The sequence below is a fragment of the Cupressus sempervirens genome, chromosome 3 (assembly GCF_028749045.1).
Source record: "Cupressus sempervirens isolate cs-2001-9-10 chromosome 3, ASM2874904v1, whole genome shotgun sequence".
NCBI classification, from domain to species: Eukaryota; Viridiplantae; Streptophyta; class Pinopsida; order Cupressales; family Cupressaceae; genus Cupressus; species Cupressus sempervirens.
Genome location: NC_143120.1, coordinates 685,019,544 through 685,032,302, shown reverse-complemented (window position 1 = coordinate 685,032,302; position 12,759 = coordinate 685,019,544). Strand labels below are relative to the sequence as shown.

Here is a 12,759-nt window from a genome sequence, read left to right as displayed (position 1 = left end):
TGGAACTTACAGGCATGGGGAATAAAAAACAATTCCTATAAGAGCACGGAATCTCAAGTTGTTCAGCTGGTCTTTAAATATTAGTTTCATATATCAGGTTAGAATGCCAGTCATGTACACTTCAATTCCACGCTCGAAGTTAGTTTAATATGTAGTTGTTTTCCTAAAATAGAAAAGAAAATCACCTCATATGAAAACCTGAAAAATCATATCAACTACCAAAGGCCAAGCCAATAAACAAGACTAATTTTGATGTTTTTTACTTCTTCAAAACAAGTGCACTTAAACTCCATATTTGTTTACTGGATATAAAAGAAAAAGGAAAAAATGTAAAATAAACATTCTGAGCTTCAAATATTGTATACGGACTTGTTCTCCTAAAGGTAGGAAAAAGAAAATGAGATTCAGGAGAACTGAATCACTGATTACAATAGAAGAATTCTATGATATTGATTGCAGAATCCAAAAGCTTTATTCTGTATTAGCATGAATACATTCAGATGGTCTCAACCTCCAAGGCTGTAGTGTCACAATCTTAACGAGAGGATCTCGATTCTGGCAAAGGAAAAGTTTTTGAAGGGAGCAATGTCCTTGACACAGCAACTTGAGCTGGTGGGCACATTGTTTGAGAACGTGTCAGCATGTCTAACATTTTAGTAGTTTTATAATCACCAACCGTGCTTAAGCCTTCATTGGAATGCCCTCGTGTAGTAGCCCTCTGTCGAGAGTGAGAAATGTGGGCAGAGAGAACATATGCACGCCCTGAGTTCTCATACAGCTGAGCATTTGCCATTCTCTCTTGAATCTCTGTCAATTCAGATTCGAGTGCTTTGCAAAGTTGATCTCCTGCCTGAGAAGCTGGAGAATTTTGCAGAGTGGTCCTCGTAGTGCCTAGGATTAGTTGTGCTCTTGACAAATCGCCTCTATCAGCACATGCTCTGGCATCGGCAATGGAATTAGCAGCAATTAATCGATTTCTTTGCCTGTCAACTTCGAGACACACAGACTGCTGCTCCATACTGATTGTCCCTGGGCGTTCAATAACAAGCTTATTTACCATGGTTTGAATAGTTATCTGTGAGACTGGATCTCTGTAGGTGCAAACTACACTAATAACATTCATGCCATTGCAACCACTACCGTCAACTGAGCTCAATAAAGCTGGAAGCTTAACATCAATCAAAAAGTCCCTTTCTTCCTCTGCATACAAGTCTCCAATCTTTATGAATCCCTGTTGATTTTCATCTGTGATGTTGCTTACATAACCGCCTGCTTGAATAGCAACCAACTGCACATTTGGATTAGATGAGGTAATCACCACCTCCACATCCTGGATCATCACACTAAGCAACCCACCAATACACTGGGCAAAAGCATCTTGAATAAAGCTTTCTGTCTCTATGAAAGAAAAAGTGCCTCCAGAAGCCTCCGCAATAGAGTGCATAGCTGTAGCATCATGATCTGACCCAAATCCAAATGTATGAACAGGGATTGAAGTAAATCCATGCTGTGATGCATGCCTTATCGAACCCGGCAAAAGACAATGGTAATCCGATGCTCTCCTGGAGTTTGTGTATATAACTTCCCACTTACTGCTAATGATGTGAGTATCCTGCCCATCAGAAAGTAACATGATACTAGATACTGGATTCCGCTCACGTCGATCTTCCAGCACTTTAGAACCCTTTCTCAAACCCTCAGCAATATTGGTTCCACCTGTTGAGACAAGCAAATCCACTGCTTGCAGTGCTTGACATTGACCTTCCTTGGTCATGTGACGAAGAGGAAATAATCGCTTTGCAGTGGAGGAAAATACAACTACTGCTAAACGATCTGCAGGGCTAAGATTCTGAATTACAAAACCCATTGCACGCTTTAAGAGAACCAATTTAACACCTGACATACTGCCACTCACATCAAGAACAGTCACAAGATCTATAGGTGCTCGGTCGGTGATTGCTTCGCAGGCCTGCAATGGGCTTCTCATTATACCCTCTGATGATTGTGTGTGGTTTTGAGAGCCTAGTTCTAATTCCTGAGCTGCCCCAATTTGAACTACCTCTTCGTGCATTTGATTATCACTTTGTTGAATAGCAATAGAAGATGGAGCTTTCAGGTGAAGCAGTACGGTGAACTTGTCCTGAACCTCTGATCGTGGAACAGCAGCAAGCTCAGGAAGCATTTCAACAAACAAAGCTTCACACTCATCTTTCATTCTGACAAACTTGTTAGACTTGACTGATTTGCACATACTTTCAATCACTTCATGTGTACCTCCATCAATTGAATGTAAACTACCTGCAACTTCTTCACCTGCATTATCTGAACTCTTTGTATGCCTATATGATTTCTTCTGTCTGATTTCATGAGGACTTCTTTGTGCCAGTGCTAAAGGCTCGTCGTCATCAAACACACTTGGCTCTTGAACACAGGAATGCAATATAAGTCCATGTCGAGAAAGGCGAGAAGTTTGTGTTTCTTGTGACCAGCTTGAAGAATTTAATCTTCGTGTTCTAAGAGGCAACACTTGTGTTGCTGGAAGCCCAAGCAAAGGAACCTCGTTCCACTTAGCACGGCAAACTGGGCATATCAGATTGCCATACTTGACATTGGAAGCGATGCAAGGGAAGTGGAATGTGTGAGAACATTCTGCTGTGAATAAGGCATGTCCATGACCTGGTTTTATGGCCTCAAGGCAAATAGCACAAGTGCTCTGCAACACAAATCAAATAATTAAGATAATTGATGAAAAGCATACCCACTCTTCTGATCTCATAAAAATTCACAATTTTGTTTTTGCCTTTTCATAAATATCCCAGGGTTAAAGGTGAGAACACTAGAGAAACATCACATCTAGAAATTACACTGGAACAGATGCACCTCAAAATTAATGTTCTGAGTGAAGAATTCAAACAGCTACTTGGAACTTGTTTGACAAACTACGATGGTGAATACTCTTTAATTACAAATTATTCCAATAAATTTTTTAAATGATAAAATATTCAGATATTAAAAATGATATACTTGAGTCATATTTCAAAGCTCATAATGACATGGACAAGTTAAAACTGCATGATAAGCTGTAATTGCTTTGTGCACTCCCAAATCTCATTATTTAGGAAACATCCCCTACACCTTATTTTCAAATGTTCTAGAAATAAAGAACACTACATTTTCATGTAAAAACATTCACATGATGGATGACGAGTGTAATGATTTATGGATCACAGTGTTTTGCGAGTACTATATAGTATAGCAGAGGTCAAATGGTTGAAAAGATTGCCCTAAGTTTAAACAATGAAGAGAGGAACATACTTCAGATTTATTTTTGTTAAAACATAGGTGGCAGTTATAAGCCTCCAATTGCGTCATTTAGATAATAATGCATTGGAAAATGATACAGCATATTAGTGATGGATTATGCTACACTCTTGCTTCAGAGCTTAACTATCTTAATGCATCCACTTGATAGCTCTTGGTTGTATAACTTGTATTTTTTTAAGTTGCATCTTGATAAGAGCTAAAGGACAAGTTTTAGTCATTTGAACTTCTTGATATATCAACCACACAAAACAGGGAATTCATAGTTGTGATGCTCTAATAATGTAAATTTGGATTTTGATCTCATGTATACCTAAACTTGTAGGAATACTGTCACTGTTCACAAAACACAGTGGAACACAAGTTAGCACACATATATCATACTCAATAGCAATCACAAATACCAATGACTTCTGTGAGAATTGAAATGAAACAATGGCAACAAATCCATGGAAGAGCCACCCATGCCATAGTAGTTTTGATCAAAAGCTAGTTCATTCGAATAATGTAACAGGATATAGCCAAAGACGCAGCAACAAAAGATGCTGTTGAATGACCAGTCATTTCATAATATCATGGTCAATACTCCTAATTAGTCACCAGGAAAGATGGTAGTGGAGCAAAAAAAACTGATGTTAAATGAATAAGTCATTTCATAGTATTATGGTCAATGCTCAAAACTAGTGGCCAGAAAAAATGATATCATTTTAGGCTTTACAGAAGGCTGTACTTGCTTTGTAAAACTCCAAACCTCATTATTTGGAACCTATATTTTACAACCAGAAAACATCAACAATCATACATAATTTGTGAATTTGATGCTAAAGAATCCCATGTCATTCATGTCATTGGTCAATACTTTGACTGTTGCTGGGAACGGGTGCAAAAAGCTAATCCATGAAATTTAAATGTCACTTGTTGGAAAAATTATGAGAAATTGCATTGAGTCGCCTTTTATCCTTGCGATGCTTAAAGTGCTTAGTTTTGGGCCAAGATTTATTCAGTCTGTTTAGATGCTCTTCGGGGATGCTTCTGCTTGCATCACCATTAATGGTCGGCAATCCTCTCTGCCTTTGGTCTTTTCAGATCCATCCACCAATGTCATCCTTTGGCCCTATCGTTGTATGTTCTCATGGCCAAGGGTTTTATTTTGGCTATCAATTGGCCTCTGCTACTTCCGCTAGTTGTGTCGGGAATTTTTCCCTGCCTGAGTCACCTTCTCAACTTGTCTATGGCCATTTTGTTGATGACTCCTTCCTCACGTTGATAGAGGACAAAGACAATGTTCAGCCAGCTCTTCAATATCTTAACAGCTTTTGTCAAGCTTTTGTGTTCACTATTCTATGGCATAAAACTCAGTGTTACAGGCAGTCATTTCTTCCCGCCCCACTCTGGATTGTTCAATATGGGTAGAAGTGGATACAACATGGGGAAATCTTTCTGTTTTTGGGCATTCCTTTTGCTTACCAGTGCTCCCTCGTTGACCTCCAGAATGCAGTTCTAGCTGGGATAGAGAAATAACTGCAATACTGGATTATCAAGCCACTCTCTTTGGTTGGTACATTCCACATTTATTCAAAAAAATTAGTAGCCACTCATGTCTATTAGTTTTTGTGGTGGGCTCCGTCTAAAGCCTAATACAGTAAACTTGAAAAGCTTCTGCCAGAATTTTTGTGGGCCTCTGGAGCTAACCATCACAAGATTTCGCAGAGTTACTTGGGAATATTGTTGTCTTCCCAAGGAATATGGAGGCTGTGGCCTTCTTTCTACCCGGAAGCAAGGCTTGGCTTGAGTGCACAATGGGTTATTAGAGCCGTTTCTAACAATGAATCCTGGAAAATTCTTATCAGGCATTGTATTTCTTTAGACTATCTAGTTCACAAATCGGCCTTGAAAAGGATTTGGCTTTTAGACTCTTCTAGTTATAAGAGAAGCAATCGAGACCCAAGGTATTTTTGTGGCCAAAAACATATGGCATGCCTGGGAAGCTCTCAAACCTTGGCTTTGCAGGGATAATATTTAGTGGTCTTTTTTGTTTCAATCACAGGGACTTCCATTAGCCAGAGTCCCTAGTCTCTGTGCTCTGCATTTTCATAAATGTGACATTTGCACTCTGAGAGATCCCCTCTCATGCTACAATGGACCTTTGCACTTGGGAAGATATGTAGGCCCAATTTCATCTTTCTTGCTTAGATCAACAGACTTTTGACCTGGTCATCTCGATATTGCCTATGAATATGTTGCACAAGCTTGGCATCCATTCTGTCAAGCCATGGTGAAAAGACTAGCGGTGGTATTTATGTACTTCATTTTGCAACTACAACCCAAAGATGGGCTACAATTGATTGGTTACTCACTTGTCTATGGTTCCCACCCTGAACCCACGATAGCACTAGCATTCCTCTCAATCCACTTGGCAACACAAGTTTCTCACAATCTAGTATACCATTGTGGAGCCTAAGGTAGCTCACTTCGCCTGGTGTATTCTTTGCCAAGTCTTGTCTACTTGGGCTCTCGACTTTGACATCTAGATGTGTCAGATTCTCGATGCCCTCTTTGTGGGCAACTTGAGACTTTCATTCATATATTCTAGTATTGCAGAAGAGCCCAATGGTATTGGGTTTGGATTCATGACTTCTTTCAACCCTTCAAGCCGGAACCTCTCTCCTAGCATATGATCTGGTTGGGAGCTTTACCTAGATTCCTCTTCAAAATTTTGCAAATGTGGCATGCTTTCAAGATGGAACTCGTCTTCAATCTTTGGAAACGTAAAAATGCAATGTCATTTACTCACATCTATCTTGATATAAATGTCCCTATGTATCAAAAGTGTGTATTTGTAATAATGTTTTGGTGCAAATCCAAGTTGAAGCAAATTAAGTGGCCCACTTGCGAGAGCTACTTAAGCATTCGGCAAATGCCCCATGCACGATTGCCACAATTCCACCGAACATTTCTATTTTTGATGAAAGATCTTCCTCCTACAATTGTAGATGTGATTGTAGTTCATCAACTCGTTGCTCTCATATGCCACTCTAATACGTTGCAATCTCAAGCCCCTCGCTGACCTTTTGGTGAGGGAAGAGATTTTCAATGGCGCCACTCAGCTTCACTACCCCATGGTGGTTCAATCCTTGCATGGCAGACTAATAATGTGGCTCCCACCACTCCAAGTGGCTTTGGCTGGCCAGACACAAGCGCAAATTCTGGTTGGCCCATCTCCTCCAAGCGATTCCCACAGTTGGGAATAGTCATTTCTCCCACCAAGAAAGAGAATGACAAAGATAAAGTTGAAGATAAATGCTCCCTCCCAAACCCTAATCTAGACCCCATTGATGTATGGGGTAAAAGTGATGAATCTTGATGTTTCACCTCGTATAAGCACTGCCTTAGCTACTTAATATGATATGTTGTTGTTTTTGGGCTATGCCCATGTTTTTTGAGTTTTTGTTAAGCTTTTTGAGCTCAAACTATTTGACTCTCATGGGGTGACTTGATATCCCCAACTTTTTTGTGAATACCATATTTTTATTTATATGTAATGGAAAGGTTTATTCATCAAAAATTATGAGAAACATTGAAGCCATAGTAGATGAAATAAGAGTTTTGTGTAAAAAAAGTTGTAATATTTTTCTTAATGGGCAGACACATGGTAAAACTTACACACTACAACTTTCTAGCAGCTTCTGACAAACTAAATTCTTAAGTCAATCAATGCCTCCTGCAAAGAGAAAAATGTGGAGAACCAATGCAATATCCTAAATGACGTGCTCGTGATAGCAAGTGACAAATTGTTGTTCTCATTGTGACTAACAATACAATAGCATATGTACCAACAAGGAGTCCTCTTCGAGAGGACCATCCTATCATTTTTGGAGCCCTTGCGTCACACACTACATTGATCAATCCTTGAGCATATAATCAAACTTAAAAGGGTGAAAACATCTTGGAAGAGAGAAAAGCATTACTAAATACATCTACATCACCCTTGGGTGGTTAGCCTGTTGAAAGAACACACCAAAGGAGAAGAGGTTATGCGATTTGTTGTTAACTTCGTCACATTTCAAAGCATTCTTTGTTATCACTCTCTTATCGTATTGATGGTGGATTATTAAGCATGATCCAAAATGCTAATAACAAAATCTAATCCAAAAATAGCACCTACAAATCTAATGGATTATGAAAGCTTGATGTATTCAATTCATGAACATTCGTTAATCAAATCTTTGTAAGCACTAGATGGTTGGATTATCAGAAAAATAAGGATCATGAAGAGCTTTTTATCACAAGTTTGCCAAGATTATAGATCTTCAAGGTAACTTTATGTTTGAGAACTTTAAAAGTAAAAACTTAGGGTATAAGAATAGACTATTGTATGTGTCTTTTAGAAGAGCCATTTGTTCCACCTTTGTACTAAATACTTTCTTTCACTAAATGAATATTAAATCTCGATTGCCTCTGCGGCCTTGTTAGTGGCCTCAACAAACAATTTATTGAGTTTTTAACCCATCCACCAAGCACACAAACTTGACCAAAGGTTCTACCACTTAAATCAAAAATGTATGGATTTAAAAAATAAAATTTAATGATAATTTGAAAGAAAAAATAAAAAACAAATGAAATGATGATAAATTCTATAAATGGTTGATTTTAAACAAAATGCAAATGAAATGATAATATTTTTTACAAATTGTTGGTTTAGAGAGGGTCAAAAAAAGTAGAAGTGGCACAAGTAGAGGCAGAAAACCTATACAGTTCATGGAGTTTCCAGGACGAGGATGGCAAGATAGCAGGGTACATGATTCTGGGATGGGAGACAACAAGATAGCATAGGACATGTTTTTTGGATTGCATGCGAGGAGCCACTTTTTTGCTGGTTGGGAGATATTGTCATAAGAGTTGTTTTCTTGTAGGGGACAAATGGTCAATCATCCACGAGACAATTGAGGGACATTTGAGACACCCCCCCGCCTTGAGGATGGTAAGAAATCCCCTATGCATTTCATGACATCCCTGGTTTTTGGGATGCATTCATGGACATTTTGTCAGTTTGAAGATGATGATGAGGTGACACCACCTAACATCCCCATGTCCAAGAAATGCCCTAGAGATCGGGGACAAGAGTTTGAGGACTGGGGATGCATCCATGTAAGACAGGTTAATGCCTAGACGATAATCCAACATGCCCATATTAACATGATGTACAACTGTTGAAGATGAAAATGCATTTTTGAGAGAGAATTTTCCCAATCAAGTCTGAAAGTAAGATGAACTTTTCCAATCAAGTTCAAGCGTCAAATAATAAAGATTGTTCAATGGACCAATACAATTCTTAGAAATTGCACAATTAATTTGTCAGCTGCATTTATTTATTGGCATTTGTCAATAGCCTTTTTTTCACACCGTTAATTCCCTAATCATAGTTTTGATATTACTCTCATTTAATTGAGGAACTATGTTGTTAAATTATATTAGTAATGTTTTTTTGAGCTACATTATCATGTAATTTATTACGTTTAATTAATAATTTATTAAAGAATGCTTTTAACATCTTCAAATATGCCAACATGATGCATCATGCTTCAGTCTAATGAGAACTATAAATCTTCACAAAGTTTCTGCACCCATATAAATCTACATAAAATTATAGAACTCAGAAGGAGAATCAAAGACTACACATAAAACACATAAATCCATTGATTAAACAATCCTATAAGATCTTACATTTAATTAAATAATTGATAAAAGAAGTCTCCTTTAACAGATTCAAAGATCCCAACATATATTGCTTATAAGCCCAATAAAAATACACATTCTCACAAGATCTTCCCCGCCCTACTGAACATGTTTTTTTAAAAAGCAACCATCAAAAGAACACGCTGAAAAAGCTAATCGTTATTATGTCAAAAACAATTAATGCAGAAACCCATAATAATAAAACATTGAAAATTGAAAACAATTATAATGGCATTGATCCATTGTTTCAGCTGGAAAAAGTATATAACCCAACTGCCCAGATTCTTGTTCTGAAAAAACAGGAATAAGATAAAGGAACCTCAGCCCGTTGTTTCGAATAAAAAATTACCTATACACGAAGAGTAGGGATGTTTTGTCGTTTAAATAAGATCAAGCACGTCTCATTTAGTAAAGCAAGTGCCAGCCAAATCCAATAATGAAACTTGCTCCCTTTTTTCCCTTGAACTCACAAAATAAACCCCACAAAGACACAATCGAGAAAATTTGACATCAAAACCATTAAAAATACTTTAAGCCCACGTTCCTGAGAAAAAATCGAAAAAGCCAGGCCCAATAGGAACAATGCCTACCTGTAAATCTAAAGACAGAAACCACTAAAAACAGGTAAGGAAAAATCGTATATCCCAATTGAAGACACTTCTTATCCAGACAAAGAACACTTCGTACCGGCTTCAATAAGAGCAAAACTTACTTCACAAAGCAGGTACAGAAGGGAAATAGCACGGGACTTTGATAAAAGAATATCTAGCAGAGAAGATAATATTTCATACCCACTTCATTAAAAGAAAACCCCAATTCTATACATATATATTTACGCATTGAAGTTGCAAGTCTTCAGTTATAAAATATGAGACACAGAAGATAACATCTTATATTTAATAACATATGTGACACAGAAGATATTTTATTTTTAATTCAAAGAGAGGTTACAAGTTTAAATTCAATAGAATTTATATACTCTTCTTTCATAGTACAATGGAACATTGCTCTCACACAATTAGATGTAAAGAAATATGAAATACTGTTATATTATTATCATCAAATATAGACCCAAAAACACAGAGCGGTTATTTTACTTTCCTTTCCTATTCCTTAAAGAGAAACCCAATTCCAAAAGCAAACATACAATATGCAATCAAACAAAACTATGCAGTCAAGCAATCAAACAAAACGCTCAACAAAGAAAAAGAAAGCTAGACATTGGAGAACGAGTTTTTAAGCAAATGAAGTGACTACGGTAGATCCGTCCAACCATCTTGGCATAAGGCATTTTAAAAGGTAGGTTCATCAGGTTCATCTAACCCACTTATATAAAACAAGACCAAATTCATAAAACAGATTTACAATGTGAAATAGCATCAATGTGAAATATCATCAGCTCATTTTTCAGAGGAAAAATCTTACAACCCAATTGAAATATCTTCAAGTATAGAGACATGAAAACTTCGCACATACAATCCAAGGTAAGAAGAACCAAAATCAGAAAACAAATGCACCTAGTAATGTAACATAAGAACATTGTCCAAGACGAAAGGGATTTTACATCCAGACAAAAGAACTTTATACCAATTCAAAGAAAAAGTAAAACCCAACTCAGAAATGATATTCAAAACTTCTGGACAAACTTACACGAGAAGATCGGATGCCGAACTTGCTCAACTGCAGTGGCGAAGACTTCAAAGGTCCCGGGTTCGATTCCTCCACTACGCTAATAGCGGTAGAACGCGAGGGCACAATTCCATATGAAGGATCTTCATTTTCTGGATGAACCACCATGCAAAAATGCTTCCCCAGCAAATCTCTGGCTCTCCTCCATTTACTGCTACCCATCTCAAATTTCCCAGTTCAAAACAAAACAGCTGAGAAAAAAAGTAGGATCGGCACTCCAGTTCCAGTCCCAGTCCCTAACTTTTAAAAGCCCGAGTAATAGGAGCACTCATTGCTTTTGGGAGCAAAAACTATTTTGGCAAAAACACAACTACCGCTAAATGCTCATTTAGGAATGGTAGAAGAATTAATGAGACACAACTAACGTACTGTTAGTGCTCATTTACATGAAGACAGTTAATCTGTCAGACCCACAGGCGGGAACTTAGTCACTTTTTTTTAAAGAAATTGCAATAGGCAAGTGCTCACCGAGAGGGAGAGTTGTGCAGTACAATGGTGCTTACCTTCTTGTTTTGGTTATTTTTATTAGAGGACGTAGGTTGGGTTGGGTGGTTTGTAAGGTTGATAAGGTAGAGCATTATATTTAAGGAAAGGATAGGATTGTTGAAGTGAAAGAAACGTATAAGATAGTTGAAAAGTAGGTATACAGCTGTGCTTTGGGAAGGAATTGGATGTGGGGAGTGGCCATTGCCCTCTTTTGTCTGCCATGATTTAAAATGTTTGCTTTTTCTGTGGGATACTTTCCTTCTCTTTTTATGTGTATTATATTATACAAATATTCTATGTGTATTATATTATAAAAATATTCTAAGCAATATAACAATGGCTTGAGAAATACAATATTAAAAAGTTGTACAACTTACGATACCTTCAATTAAGATTTAAATATGGATTTAGATCAATACTTTTTTTTTAATTGGTGGGTGTGATTTGTCTCGAAGGACATTAAAAAGATTATAAAACTTATGATACACTCGATTAAGACATAAATATATGAATTAGATAACTACCTTTTTCATTGGTTGGTGTGATTTGTCTTGAAGGACATTTACTTTATAGTATGGTAAAGTGTAGGGAAAAAGAGTATTGATCAAAGTTATATTATTATTACAATGGAAATTATGAGTTCTTCCCTTCCCTTAACGATGGATAGGAGTTCTAATTTAAAATTGGTATTTCATGTAATAAATATATGAAATGTTTTTATTTGGGTTTAGAAAATGTGAGTTACAACTTGCATTATGTCAAAAAAATACTTTTTTCTAAATTTTAGAAATTTAAAATTGGGTGCTCAAGAGTGAGTTATGGTACACTTTCTATTTTGGAATCGTGTTGAATGGAGTGGGTGGCCTAGGTTAGTAGTATTTTTGGCAAGTTTAGAGGTGGAGTTGATAAGGAATCTAATGGTATTAAATGAAATTTCTAAAGTGGAATATTTCCCTCTTAATTTTGGTGTAGCTTTTTGGGAAGGTTACCAAAATATGAGTTTTAGTAACTATGAGGTTAAAAGACAAGCTTCAACATTTATATTGGGATTCCTACTAAAAAACACATCAGGGAAGTTTTAAGGGAATAATAAGTTTATCCATTGTGTGTTTAGGGATGAAGGAGGTGGATTAGGAGGAGGCTTTTGCATGAAGCCATGTTAAAATGTGGTGTGAGTAAAGGCTAAGAAGTCATATTTGTAGCAGGATGCATGAGATGAAAAAGTGATTCTGGCTTGTAGCTCTTTCTTGTTATGTGTTAAGGCTTTGGAGTGTAATTTGAAGCTTATAAGGATGTCATGTAATCTATTTTCATATTTACTATGTAATTTTTTCATGTCTCTAACATTTAATTAAATATTAATGATGAGGAGTGGTTGTTGATTTTCTATATTTAGTTCATTATATATTTGCATTGTGTGTGGGGGAGAGAATGCTTATTTTAAGTGAAATTAATAGTGATTTGTTGTTAGAATGATTAGAATAACTGAGAGGGGGAGTGAATCAATTATCCTTGGGTCCAAATGTA

General features: G+C 36.9%; 1 protein-coding gene across 1 annotated transcript; it reads right to left on the bottom strand.

The window, feature by feature from the left end:
* Positions 1 to 330: 330 nt before the first annotated feature.
* On the bottom strand, positions 331 to 11,237 carry LOC149568580 (E3 ubiquitin-protein ligase WAV3-like). The gene is made up of 2 exons (XM_089821473.1): positions 10,708 to 11,237; positions 331 to 2,713 (listed from the first exon to the last, which is right to left on the bottom strand). The coding sequence occupies exons 1-2, from the start codon at positions 10,906 to 10,908 to the stop codon at positions 536 to 538; spliced, it is 2,379 nt and encodes a 792-aa protein (XP_089677599.1). The 5' UTR covers positions 10,909 to 11,237; the 3' UTR covers positions 331 to 535.
* Between the last annotated feature and the right edge of the window lie 1,522 nt (positions 11,238 to 12,759).